Here is a 17,745-nt window from a genome sequence, read left to right as displayed (position 1 = left end):
TCTGAAAAGGTTGTGCTTGGTATAATATCCAGTAGGTTTTGTAGTGTATGTATGTGCCTTGCTGTAGACTTGGTTGTGTTATCAAATATGTGTATGGTACCCAGGGTACAATGCCTTTAATGACCTTGAAAGGTTAGAGTTCCCTTTGGTGTAGGATCACTATGTTTGCAAGGTGCCGCCTGGTTTAATGTTAGGCTCCCCTATCAACTAGGTTATTTATATCCTAGCAATGCAGTTTCACCTTTGACCGGTCAGTTACCAAAGCCTCAAATGTCTATCAATTGATCGCTGAACTAAATTAAAGCATGGACATGTTCCTCACACGACTGGTTTATACATATCTGGGTATGGGAAACAAGATAGAACATTGACAAATGAATCAAAGTATAACACAGGAAGTGCCCTCAGACTGGCCACCTTTTTCAGTTGTCGTCATTGCCGCCAGTCTCGCGAGATCTTCAAACGTCTCTGCGAGCAGCTCGCCTGTGATAGCCGAGCACTCAGCGTATCTATCGCAACGAAGTTCCTGCGCAATACGATAGCCCTAGAGAATCCAGTTAATCAATGAGGCAATTCAAGGTGCGAGGCTCCAGTTTATAGTCACTCACCTCTTGTGGGTAGATGATTCCCTCGCCTTCTCTCCGTAGGTCCCTTTTCAGGCCTATCATCATCACTGGAAGGCGCTCGCCATGGCCGTACTGGAAGTAACGAGTAATGTCATTTCGCCACTAGGCAAAAACATTGGGTTTCAGCACGAATTCACACTTACTCCGAATAATATGTGAGAATTACCTCTTTTAGTCCAGCAAGTGTGTCTCGATTGGAGATATCAAAGGCTAAAACAACCACATCAGGTCGAAGGCCTGTCCAATGCTGGTTTGGGTTAGATGTGTCGTAAAGTTCTAGAGTGAATGTCTTTTTTGAGAACCGGATGTCGTAAATGAAGGGTTGATCACCATCTCGTAATAGTTCAAGAGTATTCGGTTCATTATCAGATGGCCCTGATGGGGACGGTCTTCCACTCTTCAAGCGACTGGATGATATTAGCATGTCCCTATATATAGATCGTTTGGAAGACTGCAGATAACTGGGGTTCAGGGCCACGGTTCGTGGGACGACCAGGTACTCACGCTAAGAATGTTGATTTCCCACATCCTGCATCCCCGAGTAGAAGTAAAGAAACTGAGTTGTTACTGTCCGGGTGAGGATCTGCCTCAGCCATGCTGGCGTGGCCGTTGATTTTATTTATGTGCAACTGTCCAGGTATTGATCAACTTGTACCCTTCGGTTGGTCAATCAACGGTTATATTGCAGAAACTTGTCTCTGATAATCTATAATAATTTCACCACAATCTCATTTCAAAGAACAGTAGGTGTGTTTTAGGTTAAAGAGGCGATGAACTTGGGAGTTGAGGTTCGAGGCTTGGCAAATCCAGTGCGGTTGTCGATATATATATTGTTTCTATATCCCTAAACTTCATGACATTTCTACGACCTAACTATACTTATTAAATTCTATATTGACTAAATTGCTATGCAAAAAGGACACCGCAGTAAATTATTTCCAGTGAAATCATGATAGTACAACACTATACAATAAATACCCATAGTTGTGGTTATAGACTGGATGTAATTACACTACCATACACCGGTTAAATTCAAAAATACACCAAACAGCGCCTCCGGGGAACTTTTTCAATTTCGTGTCCCGCCGGTTGAATGTCCACACCTCTCCAATCTCAATCTCGGTCGCTTGACGTGGTATGTGGAAACGGTCTGCCAGGCTCTTTCCACTGAGTTGTAATCTCGAACAAGTCCTCAGGCAAACCCGGAGCCTGTGCCAATCACGCACTCTCACACCCCAAAATATGGCGGACACCAACATCAAGGACCAACCCGACTACTCGGCCTGGAGTAACTCCAGCCTGATAGCGCGCATAACAGAGTTAGAGCGACAGCTTCACTCCCAGACAACAGAATTCACAGCGCCGACTGAAGAGCCGTCGCAGGCCCCCCGCTCTTCTTCTGCGCCAATCCCCACCGACGTCCAGGAACCTGCAATCCCTCTCCCCGAGACCTTCAATCCTTCTAAGAAGCGACCACACTCTCCTCCAGATAGTGACACCACACCAGTGCCTGCGCCGACGCGGTTTGTCAAAACCCCGAAACCTCCAAAACCCGATCGCAGTTTCGACCCCTCCAAATACTCGACGCGGTTCATTGCGCTCAAGTTCGCATATCTGGGACAGGCATACAATGGGCTCGAACATACAAATGGCAATACTACGGCTCTGCCTACCGTCGAAGAGATTCTGTGGAAGGCTTTGAAACGTACACGCCTCATCTTCCCCGAGACTACCTCTGATATGGAGCCAACCGACATCAAGGAGCGCGTCCCTATGCGCCCCTACCACCTTTACTGGGATGGATGCGATTACTCTAAAGCAGGTCGTACGGATAAGGGCGTGAGCGCTTTTGGGCAGGTTATTGGACTGCGGGTCCGCAGTCAACGACCCATGCCCAAGCCCCCCGCCGAGGGCGAGGATGCGATGCTCGTTGACTCGGGATCTACTGAAAAGGAGTGGGATGATGTGGCCGATGAGATGAACTATATCAATGTTCTAAACAGGGTGCTTCCGGAAGACATCAGGGTTCTGGCGTGGTGTCCTAACCCGCCGCCTGGTTTCGATGCCCGCTTCTCCTGCCGTGAACGTCGATACAAGTACTTCTTCACCAACCCCGCCTTCTCTCCAACTCCTGGGTCCATTGGGTTCCAGAACCGTGCACAGAACGGTACAGGCCCGCGTTCTGAGTTCCGTGAGGGCTGGCTCGACATTGAAGCTATGCGCGAGGCAGCTAAGCATTTCGAAGGTCTGCATGATTTCCGGAATTTCTGCAAGTTGGACACCAACAAGCAGATTGATAATTTCGAACGCATTATCCACCACTCTAGTATCGAAGCCGTTAATCCCAAGGTCAACCCCGTGGGCTTTATTGGCCAACCTGGATTCCAGGCCAAAGAGGGTTGTGTACCCGAACGGGATTTGGTGACTCCAGACACGGTTTCTCAAAGTGTCCCTCAGGTTTACACGTTCAACCTTCACGGTTCTGCGTTCTTGTGGCACCAGGTGCGACACATGGTTGCAATTCTGTTCCTAGTCGGACAAGGACTCGAGTCCCCATCTATCGTCCCTGAACTGCTGGACATTGCCAAGAACCCGCGAAAGCCGACCTATGCGATGGCTGATGATGCTCCGCTGGTCCTTTGGGACTGCATTTTCCCCGACATAGAGTCTGGCAGTCGCCAGGATTCCTTGAACTGGGTCTATGCTGGTGATAGCCCTGCAAACGGCAGGGGAAGCGCCAAAGGTGATTGTAAGTTTGGGATGCGGGGCACCGTTGAAAGTTTGTGGGCCGTCTGGAGAAAGCGCAAGATAGATGAGATTCTGGCTGGTGCTTTGCTAGACTTGACCGTCAGCCAGGGTAACCGGAGCGTGGAAGACGTCGACAGCCAATGGCAAAACGCGGTGTATTCCAAGAGATCAAGCAGAGGTGCCAAGATCTGGTATGGTGGAAATGATACTATTGTTGGTGGGAAATATACCCCTGTCGATGAGAAGACCAAGATGCAGACCGTGGAAGTCCAAAATGCCAAAGGACTTCTCACAAAGCAGCGAAGACTAGCAAATACTGCGGCTGCAAGGGCGGCACTGGAATGAGCCACGTTGTATATACTTGCTGATAGAGCATTGAACCTCGGGTTTAAGCAATATAGGCTTTTGCACAAACAAAAAATTCTTGAGACAGAGGCTGTGGGTATATCATGACTTCGCGTCGTAAAGACACCGCCGAGAACCTCTCCAAACCTGCTCTAAGATCTCTCGCTTAGGCAACATATGCTGGTCACAAAGTTAGCCTTGAGTAAATAACGCTGAGGATATCACATACCGGGAAGACCACCAGGGCATCAAGCTCGCCTTCAACGATGACAGCTAAATAGAAGCGGACTTCGAAGCCCTTGAAGGCTTCGTGAATCACAATGTCCTGGATTTGCGTTGTAGGAATGAACCTCGTTGAGGCAGTTGAAAGATATGTCGAGGACGATGTTGAGGTCTGGATTCCGAAGCCTCGAATAACCAAGAGCGATTCCTCTGTCGGACAATCAGCCATGCACAGATCTAATAAAGCCAACCCTTCCTTCTTAACATACCGATATAACCTCTTCTGAAAACACCGTATATTACCAACGCACTAACCACAGCAATTGCTAGGGGGTTGTATGAATCCACCAAGCGACACAGTTTGGATCCGAGTGGGCTTGACCACACAGCTGGCCAGCTTATCACCCTCCCATCTTCTTGGAAGAAGAAATTCCGGACGCGCGCAATACCGACACCGATCACACAAAAAAACAAAACCGCACGCAGCAGTACTTGGAGACTGAATAGAATTTTTGCGGGGGAACTCGACCGCTGCGGTGCATTCGATACCGTGAAGGAGACGGTCGTCGGAGAGGGACGTTGAACTTCTAGTCGGCCTGGCATTTTGAGTATGGATGAGTCAGATAATGTTTTTTAAAAAAGCAAAAATGCCAGAGTCAATTGACAATTTGCATTGCAGCCTGCCTATTCTAGAGGTAGATCAAAAGTGCGGAGAGATTCAAACGTACTTTAGACAGGAGAGGAGCTCCTGATGTGGACAAACACACCAATCCTATTTTGGACTAGCTTACTCCACTGTCAACTGCATATCATCACGTGGCTCACAGCTTCATTTGGATTACATCTGGGCTTATCAGGCACCCACGCAACGCCATCTTTCCTCCATCCACAGTCATGGCCGACCGATCACGAAGCAGGTCTCCCCGTGCGAGAGAAAACCCAGATAGGGAGCGCCCCAGAAAGACGACCGGAGGCTTTCGGTGGAAGGACAAAAGCCGCACTGACGATTCCCGCGGCGATGATCGCAGATTAGAACGAGGATACCGAGACCGACCACGATCACCACGACGTGACCGAGAGGGCGACCGCTATGGAGATAGACCAAGAGAGGGTGACCGAAACCGGGCTCAGCAACGTGACGATCGAGATGCGCCGCGCGAAGACCCGGAAAGGAAAGTGAAGAAAGAAAAGAAAAGGCCCGTCGCTCCGCAATCCTCAGAACCTATGATTGTGGTCCATGTCAATGATCGTCTGGGAACCAAAGCCGCGATCCCCTGTCTTGCGTCAGATCCGATCAGTATGTCTTGCTTCTTATTGTTGATTGCCACCAGTGTGCTAACATTTTACGCAGAGCTATTCAAAGCCCAAGTGGCAGCTAGAATCGGTCGTGAACCCCACGAAATCCTTCTCAAACGCCAAGGCGAGCGCCCTTTCAAAGATCAACTTACACTGGAGGATTATGGAGTCAGTAATGGAGTTCAACTTGACTTGTGAGCCTTAACCCCGCATTTGGATACTGGGACTGGGATACTAACTCTATTACAGGGAGGTTGGAACGGGCGAATGACGGATTCCCGGAGCTACAGCCTTAGCCATCTTGCCAGCCCAACTTTACTCAGGTAAATTCCTTGAGATCTGTTTCAAATATTCCACCCGGATGGACAGGTCAATTTGTCGGAGGATATTTGTGGCTACCGTAACGACCATGAACTCCGCCAGCTAGCCGCCAGCACCTGGGCATTGATACTGGCTTACTACGCCCTCTTCTGTCTAAGGGTAGGAAGACCCCAGCCATCACGATATTCTCGTGTCGGCTTTTATGACTCAGTTATGAACCTCTTCCTCGATTTTTCACTAGCGAGTCGTAATAACTATGAAAGACTTCGTAGAAACTATTTAAGGCGGGATGGATATTGGTATGCTATTACGAAGATATAGAACTCTGATCACGAATTTCCCTCTGGCGAACTATCGGTATTTTATAGGCTGTTTGAATTATCCCGTTTGTCGCTAGCAGTTTCACGAGTGACGATGAAAGACAGCATACCTCTGGAGGTGTGGGTTAAATGGGGGCGGTAGGACGGCTGCATCACGATATATGAATCATCTTACATGGATTCAATTCTTATATATCTTTGTAATATTTGTAGTGTAGGTACAGTCGGCTCTTTTCCATGTGTAGCCAGTTGCCATGCGGGATTCGAATCCTTTGGATCACAGATTCAAAAGATCACTGCTGACCCTAAATTAGTTAACGCTAAAGGCAAAGCCATTAATAATCGCTGGGATTCTGGATAACTATACAAGTTTCTGTGTATGCTTCATTCTAGCTGCTCAGATCCAGCCAATAATTTAAGGATGAAATGGAATGCAGATGCAATTGGCTGAAATGTTCATCTATCAAACGCCAGTATATCTCCAGTATAAGAATCTAGACGCCAGGCGCCTCCAACACCTAAACGCTTAAACTCAACATATCAACATATCATGCCTGCCATCCTCTCGTGGGATGGCAATCCGGACACCCAAAAACAATTGGAACACCATTCCAGATCCAGACGTGCTCTACATCATGGGGTATCGCTCGCCGGGCTCTCAACTCAGCCGCCGCTGCAGAAAACCAGATATCTTGCACTGAACTATGCAAGTTTTGCGCAGATGCGCGCGCAAAAACAACCGAGTTCATGTGATCCTTTTCATACTTCGTCGTGTCATTATAGAAGTTGTACATAAAGTCCTTGCGTTGTGTCCGCTGGCTCCCGCCGTCCCCGATCTCAGCGGAGAAAAACTCAACGATCCGCACAAACGGCGCCAATGTGAGTAGCGAGCTGATCCACGAGTCGTCAATCTCGGCTTGTCCGTCTAAAGACATGGCGTAGCGTATGTATGAAACAAGTAAGTGCATACAATGGTGTGTCGCAACCAACGCCGCGGTGTTTGTGAAGGGAGGGCTTCGGAGGATCCGGATTTGTAGTTCGCGGTACATCCTCTGGCGTATCTCGAGTGGTAATGGTACAGGTAGATGGCCCGCCTCGTATTTTTGGACGAGCATGTTCGTATGCTCGCGTCGGGCGGACGCATATGATTCGAGGAAATAGAGTGTATAGTACCTGGTAGAGAAGAGGTCAGTTACTTGTTAGAGTAAAGTAATTCCCAGTTGTTCTTACATGAGTGGTGCAAGGTGGAACCGTATGCTTGCTATACCACGTTTGACAAGGGCATTGAGCTCGTTCCCCTTTGCGGGAAACGAGGCCTTCATGACGACCGGTTCGGTCTGGATAAATCGATCGAGGATTCGATCTGCCAGGTAATAGCAGAGCCTTGAGCAGAGCGTTTGCCTACGTCTCAGCCCATGCAAGTATTTGAAGGTATAGAGATGGCCGCCCCTGGCGCTTTTGGACGGTGGGAATAGGTCCGATAACAGCACGACATCGTCGCCGGGGTTTCGAGTATAAGTGCGATCATCGTCGATTGGGGATGGAAGGGTACCGTGGCGACGCAAGCGGAGATACTGTCGGACAATCTCATGCTCATTCCTGGTGAGCAGTTGGTAAAAAGCCTTGCAGACGAGTCTCAGCGGATGGAAGTCGGTGATGGCGGAATATGCGAATATGCGGATTTGAATCTCGACTGGAAGGTCCCATGGCGAGGAAGGGGGAATATCTGCATGGTAATTTCTGATAGAGAAGTGAGCCAGTGAATTTCCGCGTATTGTCGCAAAACAACCCACCTCACAGACGATCCTCGCTGGTCCTTGGCGCCCGCCTTTCTCCTGTTGTGGATCGCGGCCCGGACTTTTTGAACGGAGAGGGCCAATTTGGCAAAGCCAGTCATTCTTGAGCCCTGCAACACATGAATTGACTGGCTCCCAACGAGAGGCGCACTTTGCCGGGGCTCATGGAGATAAAACAGGTTGACTGAAGGGGGGCGATCTTAGCTAGGCTCCATAAATAGCATATGACTAAGCGATTGATGGTCCCGAGGTCCACTCCTGCGATCTCGAGGTCGGAATGTATTGAGAGGTCGAGTACGGAGTACGGAGTAGCATTATAACATCCAAGCGCTTAAATGTTGGTCTCTAGTGAGACATGCTAAGCTTGGCTCTCGTGTTGAATACGACCAGGATCAAAGACTAGACAAAATCTCCAAGAGTAACATCCAAGAATATGAAGGATCATAGGTCCAGCTAAATGTAGGCAATGATCTGATATGAGCATGATCACTATACGAAGTAAACATGTAATAATGTAAGACCTACCTCCAGGGCTTGTCCGCAACAAACTGCCCAGGTGGTCCGAAATAGACCCTGTAGCAATTACGTCATACATCAATGGCGTGCCCAAGGTAACTCTGGAGATATAAAGACTTCTCTCTACATTCATATCTTCAAGCATATCACTCCAACTTACAAAATGGCCAATATCCTCATTCTAGGTGCCACTCGAGGACTGGGTGCCTCTCTGCGGACACTGTACTCCAAAAAGCCAGCGACCAATGTGTTTGCAACCTCCAGATCCTCCAACCCAGAGCCAAGCCCAGGAGTCACTTGGCTGACAGGAATTGATATCTCCCAACCAGATGTGGGCCAAAAGCTTGTTTCGAAGCTTCCATCTAAGAAGATCTCAACAGTCATCGTCACCGCCGGATACTTTGGCTTTGAAACATTCGATGCTCCAGACTGGGAGAAGCAGGTTCAAATGTATACAACCTCTGCGATTGGTCCCGTCTTTGTGGTGCACAATCTCGTTAAAGCCGGGTTGTTGGACCAGGGGAGTAAGGTGATCCTTATCAGCAGCGAGAGCGGCAGCATCACTTTGCGCCACGAGAAGGAAGGTGGGGGTAACTTTGGCCACCATGCTAGTAAGGCTGCTTTGAATATGGTCGGAAAGCTTTTGAGTCTAGACTTGAAGCCGCAGGGAATTGCAGTTGGTCTGGTACATCCTGGATTCATGCGGACAGAGATGACGAGGAGTGTTGGATTCGATAAGTATTGGGATGCAGGTGGAGGTGAGTGACCAATGCACTACTCTTACAGGCCTTGTGAACTTCGGAATGTGTTGGACCTAACCTGATATCTCTCTGAAAACAGCCGTGACGCCGGATGAAGCAGCGAAAACACTTGCGTCTTTCATTGAAGAGTTCGATCTTAGCAAAACTGGAGAATTCTGGGCCCCAGGAGGACCAGGGTAAGATATTTGATTGTCTATTGTCAGAAACCAGACTAATATATCCATGACAGAGATATTGGCACCGCAGAGGCTGTTCTTGGGGAGAACCTGCCGACTCCTTTGCAACTTCCGTGGTAGAGAGTGAAAGGATGAATATGAGCTACCAGAGCCACAAGGATCGTTTTCTTGCTCAGATACCAAGTGCACACCAAATTCAGAGTAGCCGTTTCAATTAAATTACGGCTGCGCATGCGGTCTCGCACACATAAACACCAAATCCCTCCCCATATCCTTTCGCTCTTCACGCCCAACGACCTTCACTCCAAACATTTTTGCATAGAAAGCCTGCAGGCGCTCATCATCAGTGAGCAACATAATCCGACGTAGATACGGCATGTTCTCTTTGGAAAGGGTCTCGGCAACACAACCCACAAGCCATTTTCCAAGTCCACTGCCTTGGTACTCGGGAAGAACGTAGATATCCGACAGATAGGCAAATGAACAACCATCTGTGACCACCCGAGCAAGTCCAATCTGCTCAGTGTTCTCCGAAGACGGGATGGTAGAATCATTCACGGATTCCGCGGGTTGCGTCCACCTGTACACGCCGAAACTCAAGGCGCCGTGAAGCATCTGCCACAGTACCTCCTCTGGGAGGGGCTTTTTGACCCAGTAAACGAAGTCTCTATCGTATGCGGCATTGACTGCTTTTACAGAGAGTAGGCTTGGTTCGGTTGAGATGAAGAATTCGGGGCTAGTGTCTCGTTTCCATGTCTTAGGTGAATGTCCACCTGTTGGCGTGGTAGAGGACATGGCGGATGTGAAGCAGGTTGGATGTTGTTGTGCTGGGTTGTGGTTCAAAATATACGTAGTTGGGCTCTAAGAAATGAATGGTATCTTGAGACGAAGAAATTGTAGTCTGATTATCATTTGTCATGATCATGACACATCAGTCGTATAAGACGAGTATGCCACGATCTTTTCAACATTTAAACACCCCTGTTTCCTGAAGAAAAAATAAATAAAACAAAACAAAACAAAAATAAAACAAAACATCGAACATTAAAATTGCATGGCTTCGGGCCGAGAAGCCATTATTATACCAGCAACCACGCCCCGAAAGAGTGAAACAAACCAAAATTTATCTCGAGAACCCTCCCCTAGCCATTCTTTCCAAACTGCTCATAACTAACTGAGACCTCCTCCGTTCTTTCAATACCCGCAGCACCCCGAAGAATATTCTCATTGCTAGCATTCGCAGGGTTGTTATTCATGGCGGGGTGGTGAGTAGCACCCCGCTCCTCAACTGTCGGTTCAAGGCCGGATTTCGAAAAACGGCTCCTGTCTCGACCACTGCCATACAATGGCAATCTGTAGGAGGTATCACCCGAAGAGCCGCTCGTGCCATCCGGCCCGTATTTGAGGTGGATGTAGAGGGGACGGAGGACGGGGATGGTCGAACCCATGATCGTGACGCAGCTCTCGGTGGCAGACCAAATGAGCATTGGGACCGTATCATCTAGATGCCGGTCAGCTATAACGTCATGGAAGGAATATTCAAAGAACATACATATGTACTCGGATGCATTCAATCCTGCCAGGGCTTTGGTGCGGATGATGCCACATACTCCAGCGCTAGGGTATCTCGTCAGATTAATATTCAAAGAGTGGAGTATTTCTAGACTCACAATATTCCAAGACTGAGACCACAGGCAACGGTGATCTTTTCCTTCTGCTTCATGTTGAGATCCCAGACAATGAACCAGGGAAGAATCGCAAAGGAGAAGTCTGCGGCGACAAACCATGCTGCAAAACCTCAGGATTAGCATTCGGGTATACAAATTGAGGCAACCGGGCAACTTGATACTCACATCCAACAGTGTAACCAACCTTAGAAAAGTCGATCCAACAATGGCCTGGCGTAGTTGGGTTCCAAGATTTCTCAACTGGAATACACTGCACGATAACAGTAATGCTGGCGAAAAGCGTAATGAAAGCAGTGATTGCAAGACAAGCCCAGATAATCACCCTCTGGGTTCTACTCCGCACAATTCGAAGAAGAAACACGCCCACAGCAGCTTTGCCAACACCAATGACCATGATTCCAGCTACCTGGCTGAATAGCTCATACTTGACAGCTGTAAAATAGATGACAGGATCACCGACATCAGCGTATAGTTGCCCGACGCCGTAAACGGTTCCTTCCGTGACAAAGGCAGTGTAAATTATATGAAGAACCTGTAGTACGTTAGAAAGTGCATGACAAAGGTGGTATTGCGGTTTGTTATTCTCACCAGTGCAATCAGAACTAGATAATCATCCAGACCAACGGAGTTGAGAATGTGTTTTCGCGTATAGAGCCTGAGCCCTGCGAAGACCGCAAATATAACCGCCTCCACCCAGAGAACTGCATTGGTCATGGGCCCTAAGCCTCCGTAAACACCCATATTGAAGATAACGGGGGGCTTCAAGGTAAGGTAGAAGAATGAGTGGTAGAGACAACGTTCCAGACAACAAGGTCAGTATGGAATCTTTAGTTATCTTATGTGCTATACATTGAGATACATCAATTTCTTTCAACCGGGAGAAAAGGTACACGGAGAAAAGGTACACCACTACTTCAGCATTGCGCAATCTTGTCTCCTACCAATGATCCGCCGCAATAGTACACCATTGAGTTTTGAGCGCTGTCAAGTTCCATCAAGAACCCATACTAGGGTGGTATTGATATTGATCCTATAAACTTCAACACACCTACTAGAGCGTAAAAGGCATTATGAAGACGACGATCTTGTGAGCTACCTATGTAACGAGGAGCTTTTTGGGTTGTGGGCCATGAAGTATGAAATCGCGTTGAGTAACGGGCCCCGGGGAAAATCGAGCCACCCGTGCCGCCTCATGTTACTTTGCATCCCTGGTTTGATCTTGATTCTTATATTGTAAACCATAATCTTCTCCCGCAAGGGGAACAATATGATATATATACTCCGTACATTCAATCCAGGGTCTCCAGGGTCTTGAGGTATAACATTTGGTGGAGACCAATTAGTCACGCCAAGCCTTCAAGTGTACCAAGTCGTTGACTTTCTCTTCTTGATTCTCCCTCGACCCCACCATCATGATGGGCATACTATCACTGGAATTGTTGATCCAAATCGCTGCGCTACGGCAAAGTGATAAAGTTTAGTTCCATACACTTCTATGTATCGCTTCTAGCAGGCGGGTTTTAAAACTTTGATCTACACCGGCCTTGCCACATCTAGCAACGATGGACATGAAGAAGAGGGGCAACCTGGGATTTCTCTGTCACAATTTCGAGACTCATGTCCGATCGAGCTACAACAATATGGCGAAATGGATCCGTATGTTGTAAGCTAGATTCTGATATCCTCGTCCCCCTACGATCTCCTTGATTGGACCACACGCAAATCGTAGCGGAAATTATACTATAGACAACCCAATCAGGAAGGCCGATACCGAACGGGGATAGGGTGTATGAGAAGTAAGGATCTGAGAACACTTCTATCAGATTGTCGTTTGACTAGGCTACGCGCATAACGTATGCCCTGTTTGAAAGACCTGGAATTTGGAGTCGAGAAGACAGACCATTCGATGCGTTATACTGTGAAATTTCCGAGCTGGGCGGCCAATGAAGCAATTGGGCGTCTTGGTTGAGTTTGCTGAACACCATCTACCAAAATCGAATTATCGAAATGCGACTGATTTCCCGAGAGATCATCAGCGGTACAACAGTTGTATATTGATTCTACGAGATGTGTCCAGTGGCCATACAATTTAAGGTTTTGGACAGATCTGCGCTCTAACGCAACCCTTCGATTGAAAGTGACTGGCATTTCCCCGGCTATGTAGTATGTACTCCGTATATCAGTGGGGCGGCATATAACGATCCTTTCTAAATGTAGCTAAATGAGTGGGTATCGCTTCGAGAATGTAGGCTGTCAAAAATCTAATCAAGCATGGATTTAGACTGAGCATTGTACTGGTAAGTCCAAGCCCTGAAAACATAGTTAGCTTTGCGCATCTACCCTAACCAGGTAATCCGGATGAGAATTGACCTTGGCTAAGGAAAACCCCCTAGAGGTCATATCGCGACATTTAGTGTATTTCCAAAGGCTCCAATAGACATATAATAGAGCTGGGAGAACCGTCAGTCGATTGATTTTCTTATTATCCTATAAGGCTCCTACTAGTTTTTCCAAATATTCAAGTCCAGGCCAAAGTTGGAAGTGCAACATGCCATCTCAAACAGAAGTTATTGCAGCTGCAGATGCAGCCAAGCCTAAATGGTTTAGCCACAATGGCGCAAAGCACACCCAGGCTCATGCAGGAGATCTACGGCCATTTGAAACCGGCAGAATCATTGGCTCGCTTGACGCTATTGAACCTGGGGTGTTTGCCGGAAACGAAGTCGAACGTCTAAAGGTACGCGCTGCGGCACGTCGTCTACTGGCCAGAGTAGAAACACCATATGAACGTGCCTGGGGCTTCTGCTTCGAACAGCCTGTCGTCTTTGCCGCTCTACAGACATGCATCGACTTGGGTCTTTGGAAGTCCTGGACAGGGGTTGGTGGTGAGAAGTCTATCGACGAACTGGTCGCATTTACCACTCCCACTGTTGATACAAACCTGCTGCGTAAGCTCTCTCTTCATGATATTCATGTTCTTAACCCAGAAAGGCTTATAAAAATATGCAGGCCGATTGTTCCGTTTACTGGCTGCTTTCAACGTGGTTGAGGAGACAGGAGAAGACAGATTCAAACCGACCCCGTTCTCGAATGCCATCGGCGACGAGAGCACCAAGGTCCGCGCCTCACTTCAAGCAGCGTAAGAATACATGTATCCTCTGATGTTAATCCAGTGTCATACTAATATTTGCCGTTTCAGATCGAATCAATACCTTGCTGCTGGCCAAAGCCTGCCAGCTTATCTAGCAAAGATATCCTACAAAGAGCCCACGGATATCAATACGAATAACCACTCAGACAGTGACCCCGATGGTCTCAACTTCTTTGGGCGATTGCAGAAAACCCCCGCTTGCTTTGAGGCTTTCACTGGTCATATGGAGGCCTGGACGGCATGGAAGACTCCGTGGACTAAGGTATACGACACAACAAAGCTGCTGGAGGGTGCCAAACTGGACGATGGCTCTCCATTTGTGGTTGATGTTGGCGGAAACACTGGGATTGATATCTCTCACGTTCTTGCAAAACACCCAGACCTTCCTGCTGGGTCGCTAGTGTTGCAGGATCTCCCAGAAGTGATTGCCAACGCGCAGGTTGATAAGAAGATTACTGCTATGGTTCACGATTTCTTCTTACCTCAGCCGGTGAAAGGTAGGAAAAATTCCCAGTACAGATAATTGGAGATATTTACTAACAATCAAACCACAGGGAGTCGTGCATACTTTATGCACGCAGTTCTTCACGATTGGCCAGATGACAAGGCTGGCCAATTGCTTGTGAACACCAAAGGCGCTATGATCAAGGGATACTCCAAGTTGTTTATTTATGATATTGTTCTTCCACCAACGGGGGCGAGTATCAGTCAGGCTACCATGGATGTGGAGATGATGTCGCTGCTGTCAGCTGCCGAGCGAACACAAGGCACATGGACTAGGTTGTTGACTGATGCTGGGTTTAAAATTGTCAACTTTTGGCCTGATCCTCAGCAGTATGAGATGGTTATTGAGGCCGAGATTGCCTAGATTTCTTTTGCTCGGTGGGTTATTATTATTTACGAACTCTCTTTCAGTCCTACTTGAAAATTCATCCAGTTGGCACTGGTTATGTTTACCCCGTACGTATACTGTCTAAAAAGGTAATTACTTGACTTGGTGGGTGAGCCCTAGGAATGATTGATCAAAAAGAGTAAGAAAACTGTAGTATATGCGATGGTGAAGGTTGATACATGCCACTGTAGTACCAACATTATCAGCACATTGCTTTGGCTTAACCTCTTTCATTTGATTAGAGACATGCAAATACATTCAATCATAAAAGGAATATAAATTGGACTTCCAGAACTTCAAAGGCCATGTTGATTACCTTGACATGTGCAAGACAAGCAAGTCTTTGGAATATTCCCCAAGAGCTCTAATCGGCCGAGATATCAAATGGCGACATCCCAATTTCAAACAAGTGATACCCCAACATCTACTCCAACCAATGCACTCCGCAATGGCGTGGCGAGTGGAGAGGATGGTGTTCACGATAACCCCCTCGGCACGTCATCACGGACTGCAATGGTGTTAGTAACACCAAATCAGTCCCCAGAACATCACATATACCCGAATCCAACAGACCAAATGAAGCAACTTATCAGATTCGACGCGCAGGATTACAATTCGCATTAGGTGGCGTGTGAAACGTTTCACATGACGTGCAGGCGCGCGGAGGTGCAAGTTCATCTACAAGAATGACGGGATATCCAGCTCGGTGCGACAGCGGTTTCATGTTTATGCTGTGATCGTTTGAAGTCTTGTCACAAGAGACGAGAAAATAAAATCCCATCATGACTCTTGTGCAATCCCCCGAGGTGGCTCTTCCCTTGTCGAATATCGGGCCTACCTCGGAATCGATTAAGGGTCCTTCCGATCTCAGCAGATCCACCACTGTAACGGTGGATAGTGATATTAGCGGATTATCAGAGAAAAATGAGAATGTTCGATTTGAACTAGAGGAACACCCGGCTGATGTGGTGCGACCCATCAAGGTTGGTATTATCGGTGCGGGTCTTGCAGGGATCACCGCGGGCGTGTTGCTCCCTGCGAAACTGCCGGAACTTGATCTTCGAATCTATGATAAGAATGCCGATGTGGTATGTTAATGTTATGTTAATATCAATTGATGGGTTTTTTCGAAGCTAACTATGGTCTTAGGGAGGCACATGGTACATTTTCCATTCCGCTCTTGTCTTCATTGCTGTGGGTTCCTAATTCATATCAAACAGGTTCGAGAATACATACCCCGGTGTTCGTTGCGATATTCCTGCACATGTATACCAATCCAGCATCTCACCAAATACTCAATGGACGGAAGAATTCGCCCAGGGAGAGGAGATCAAACAATACTGGCAGGGTGTTGCACGAAAGCACAATGTGTACCAGTACCTTCGCGCAGGACAAAGAGTGCAGAAGGCCGAGTGGCAACCCGAGAAAGGAAAGTGGAATGTCACTGTTGAGCACGTGGATGGTTCGAAGGTAAGAAATGGTTGGTGTTGATCCTTGAGGCTCTATGCTCACATCAATACAACAGGTCTATGAGGAAGAGCTAGACGTGTTAATCAACGCCATTGGTCATTTCAATGCCTGGAAGCTACCCGACTATGAAGGAATCAACGATTACAAGGGAAAACTGTTCCACTCCTCTAACTGGGATCCAAGCATTGATCTGAAAGGCAAGCGAATTGCTCTTATCGGAAATGGTGCTTCCGGCTTGCAGGTCCTACCATCCATTCAACCATTTGCTAGCCACGTTGATCATTACGCTCGGAATCCAACTTGGATCGCAGATTCATTCAGTAGCGGAAGCGCGGGTGTCCGTCGACTAGAGGCAAACTTGTTCTCCGAGACACAGCTAGAGTCATGGAAAGATCCCAAGGCGTATCTGGAATACCGAAAGGATGTCGAAAAGGGGTATTTCCAGCGCTTTGGGGCGATCTTCAAAGATACACCGGAAAACGAGGAACTGCGTGAGAAATGGACCGCCCTGATGCTGCAGCGTATTGCAAGCAAGCCCGAATTGGCCGACAGGATCATCCCAGACTTCCCCCGGCGTGCCGTCGTCCAACACCAGGACCCGGATATCTAGAGGCTCTATCGAAGGAAAACGTCGACTATATCCAGACGCGCATCAAGCGATTCACCGAGAAAGGCATTGTGACCGAAGACGGCATGGAGCGAGAAGTAGACATCACAATCTGCGCAACAGGCGCCAACGTCGACCACGCCCCGCCGTTCTCCATCATCGCCGACGGAGTCGACCTAAAACAAGCCTGGAAACAAGACGGCAAATTCGGATTCCCGTACTCATACCTCGGCTTCGCAACACCCGGATTCCCCAACCTCCTTTGGCTCGCCGGCCCATACGCCTCGGGACATAGCGGGACAGTTCCCAACAATGTCGAGAACCAAGTGACATACATCGCGAAAGTGCTGCGCAAGATCCGCACGCAGGGAATCAAGTCGATCGTCCCGTCCAAGCAAGCGGCCGATGACTTCGTTGAGTACTGCGACCAGTTCTACCCGCGCACTGTGTGGTCGGCGAATTGTAGTTCGTGGTATAATGGTGGCAAGCCCGGGTCTCGGATTCATGGTCTCTTCCCCGGTAGTGCGTCGCATTCGAATTATGTTCGTCGAGACCCGCGTTGGGAAGATTGGGAGTATACCTATGTTAATCCAAGTGGGAATCGGTTTGCTTACTTTGGTAATGGTTGGACTACGAAAGAGTTGACTCCGGGGGCGGAGTTGACGCCTCATTTGAGATTGCCGGAGGAGATTAATTTGAAGACTCACATGGAGGGGTGGTGGGATGTTTAAGGGGGTTAGTAGACTGGATCATTACAATGAAAGATCGTATTTCCTATTTGGAGATACCTATATAGATGAATTATGTAGC

At 48.0% G+C, this 17,745-nt stretch overlaps 10 protein-coding genes across 10 annotated transcripts; 5 read left to right on the top strand and 5 right to left on the bottom strand.

Annotated features, from left to right (window-relative positions):
- Nucleotides 1-379: 379 nt before the first annotated feature.
- On the bottom strand, nucleotides 380-1,222 carry N7516_000873 (uncharacterized protein; the record flags this gene model as incomplete). Its single annotated transcript, XM_057213595.1, has 4 exons — nucleotides 380-544; nucleotides 609-728; nucleotides 793-1,033; nucleotides 1,131-1,222. 4 exons carry the CDS (start codon nucleotides 1,220-1,222, stop codon nucleotides 380-382), a joined length of 618 nt encoding a protein of 205 aa, XP_057075478.1.
- Nucleotides 1,223-1,868: 646 nt separating this feature from the next.
- On the top strand, nucleotides 1,869-3,719 carry N7516_000872 (pseudouridine synthase DEG1; the record flags this gene model as incomplete). The annotated part of the gene is made up of 1 exon (XM_057213594.1): nucleotides 1,869-3,719. The coding sequence occupies one exon, from the start codon at nucleotides 1,869-1,871 to the stop codon at nucleotides 3,717-3,719; it is 1,851 nt and encodes a 616-aa protein (XP_057075477.1).
- A 102-nt stretch (nucleotides 3,720-3,821) lies between these two features.
- On the bottom strand, nucleotides 3,822-4,544 carry N7516_000871 (PIG-H family GPI synthesis protein; the record flags this gene model as incomplete). The annotated part of the gene is made up of 3 exons (XM_057213593.1): nucleotides 3,822-3,899; nucleotides 3,949-4,151; nucleotides 4,211-4,544. 3 exons carry the CDS (start codon nucleotides 4,542-4,544, stop codon nucleotides 3,822-3,824), a joined length of 615 nt encoding a protein of 204 aa, XP_057075476.1.
- Nucleotides 4,545-4,835: 291 nt separating this feature from the next.
- On the top strand, nucleotides 4,836-5,508 carry N7516_000870 (ubiquitin-like protein HUB1; the record flags this gene model as incomplete). The annotated part of the gene is made up of 3 exons (XM_057213592.1): nucleotides 4,836-5,238; nucleotides 5,293-5,431; nucleotides 5,487-5,508. 3 exons carry the CDS (start codon nucleotides 4,836-4,838, stop codon nucleotides 5,506-5,508), a joined length of 564 nt encoding a protein of 187 aa, XP_057075475.1.
- Nucleotides 5,509-6,426: 918 nt separating this feature from the next.
- Nucleotides 6,427-7,775, bottom strand: N7516_000869 (F-box protein; the record flags this gene model as incomplete). Its single annotated transcript, XM_057213591.1, has 3 exons — nucleotides 6,427-7,051; nucleotides 7,109-7,618; nucleotides 7,672-7,775. 3 exons carry the CDS (start codon nucleotides 7,773-7,775, stop codon nucleotides 6,427-6,429), a joined length of 1,239 nt encoding a protein of 412 aa, XP_057075474.1.
- Nucleotides 7,776-8,353: 578 nt separating this feature from the next.
- Nucleotides 8,354-9,247, top strand: N7516_000868 (oxidoreductase, short chain dehydrogenase/reductase family superfamily; the record flags this gene model as incomplete). The annotated part of the gene is made up of 3 exons (XM_057213590.1): nucleotides 8,354-8,948; nucleotides 9,031-9,127; nucleotides 9,181-9,247. The coding sequence occupies 3 exons, from the start codon at nucleotides 8,354-8,356 to the stop codon at nucleotides 9,245-9,247; spliced, it is 759 nt and encodes a 252-aa protein (XP_057075473.1).
- A 99-nt stretch (nucleotides 9,248-9,346) lies between these two features.
- Nucleotides 9,347-9,922, bottom strand: N7516_000867 (GNAT family N-acetyltransferase; the record flags this gene model as incomplete). Its single annotated transcript, XM_057213589.1, has 1 exon — nucleotides 9,347-9,922. The coding sequence occupies one exon, from the start codon at nucleotides 9,920-9,922 to the stop codon at nucleotides 9,347-9,349; it is 576 nt and encodes a 191-aa protein (XP_057075472.1).
- A 347-nt stretch (nucleotides 9,923-10,269) lies between these two features.
- N7516_000866 (uncharacterized protein) lies at nucleotides 10,270-11,556 on the bottom strand (the record flags this gene model as incomplete). Its single annotated transcript, XM_057213588.1, has 5 exons — nucleotides 10,270-10,628; nucleotides 10,680-10,744; nucleotides 10,798-10,915; nucleotides 10,981-11,347; nucleotides 11,404-11,556. 5 exons carry the CDS (start codon nucleotides 11,554-11,556, stop codon nucleotides 10,270-10,272), a joined length of 1,062 nt encoding a protein of 353 aa, XP_057075471.1.
- A 1,807-nt stretch (nucleotides 11,557-13,363) lies between these two features.
- On the top strand, nucleotides 13,364-14,834 carry N7516_000865 (uncharacterized protein; the record flags this gene model as incomplete). Its single annotated transcript, XM_057213587.1, has 4 exons — nucleotides 13,364-13,763; nucleotides 13,825-13,954; nucleotides 14,015-14,463; nucleotides 14,521-14,834. The coding sequence occupies 4 exons, from the start codon at nucleotides 13,364-13,366 to the stop codon at nucleotides 14,832-14,834; spliced, it is 1,293 nt and encodes a 430-aa protein (XP_057075470.1).
- Nucleotides 14,835-15,640: 806 nt separating this feature from the next.
- N7516_000864 (flavin-containing monooxygenase) lies at nucleotides 15,641-17,666 on the top strand (the record flags this gene model as incomplete). The annotated part of the gene is made up of 5 exons (XM_057213586.1): nucleotides 15,641-15,946; nucleotides 16,008-16,018; nucleotides 16,079-16,328; nucleotides 16,384-16,911; nucleotides 16,974-17,666. 5 exons carry the CDS (start codon nucleotides 15,641-15,643, stop codon nucleotides 17,664-17,666), a joined length of 1,788 nt encoding a protein of 595 aa, XP_057075469.1.
- Between the last annotated feature and the right edge of the window lie 79 nt (nucleotides 17,667-17,745).

This window comes from Penicillium verrucosum (assembly GCF_028828655.1).
Source record: "Penicillium verrucosum strain IBT 35672 chromosome Unknown utg000001l_segment0_segment0, whole genome shotgun sequence".
In the NCBI taxonomy this organism is placed as follows: domain Eukaryota; kingdom Fungi; phylum Ascomycota; class Eurotiomycetes; order Eurotiales; family Aspergillaceae; genus Penicillium; species Penicillium verrucosum.
This window is presented reverse-complemented; position numbering and strand designations above follow the sequence as displayed.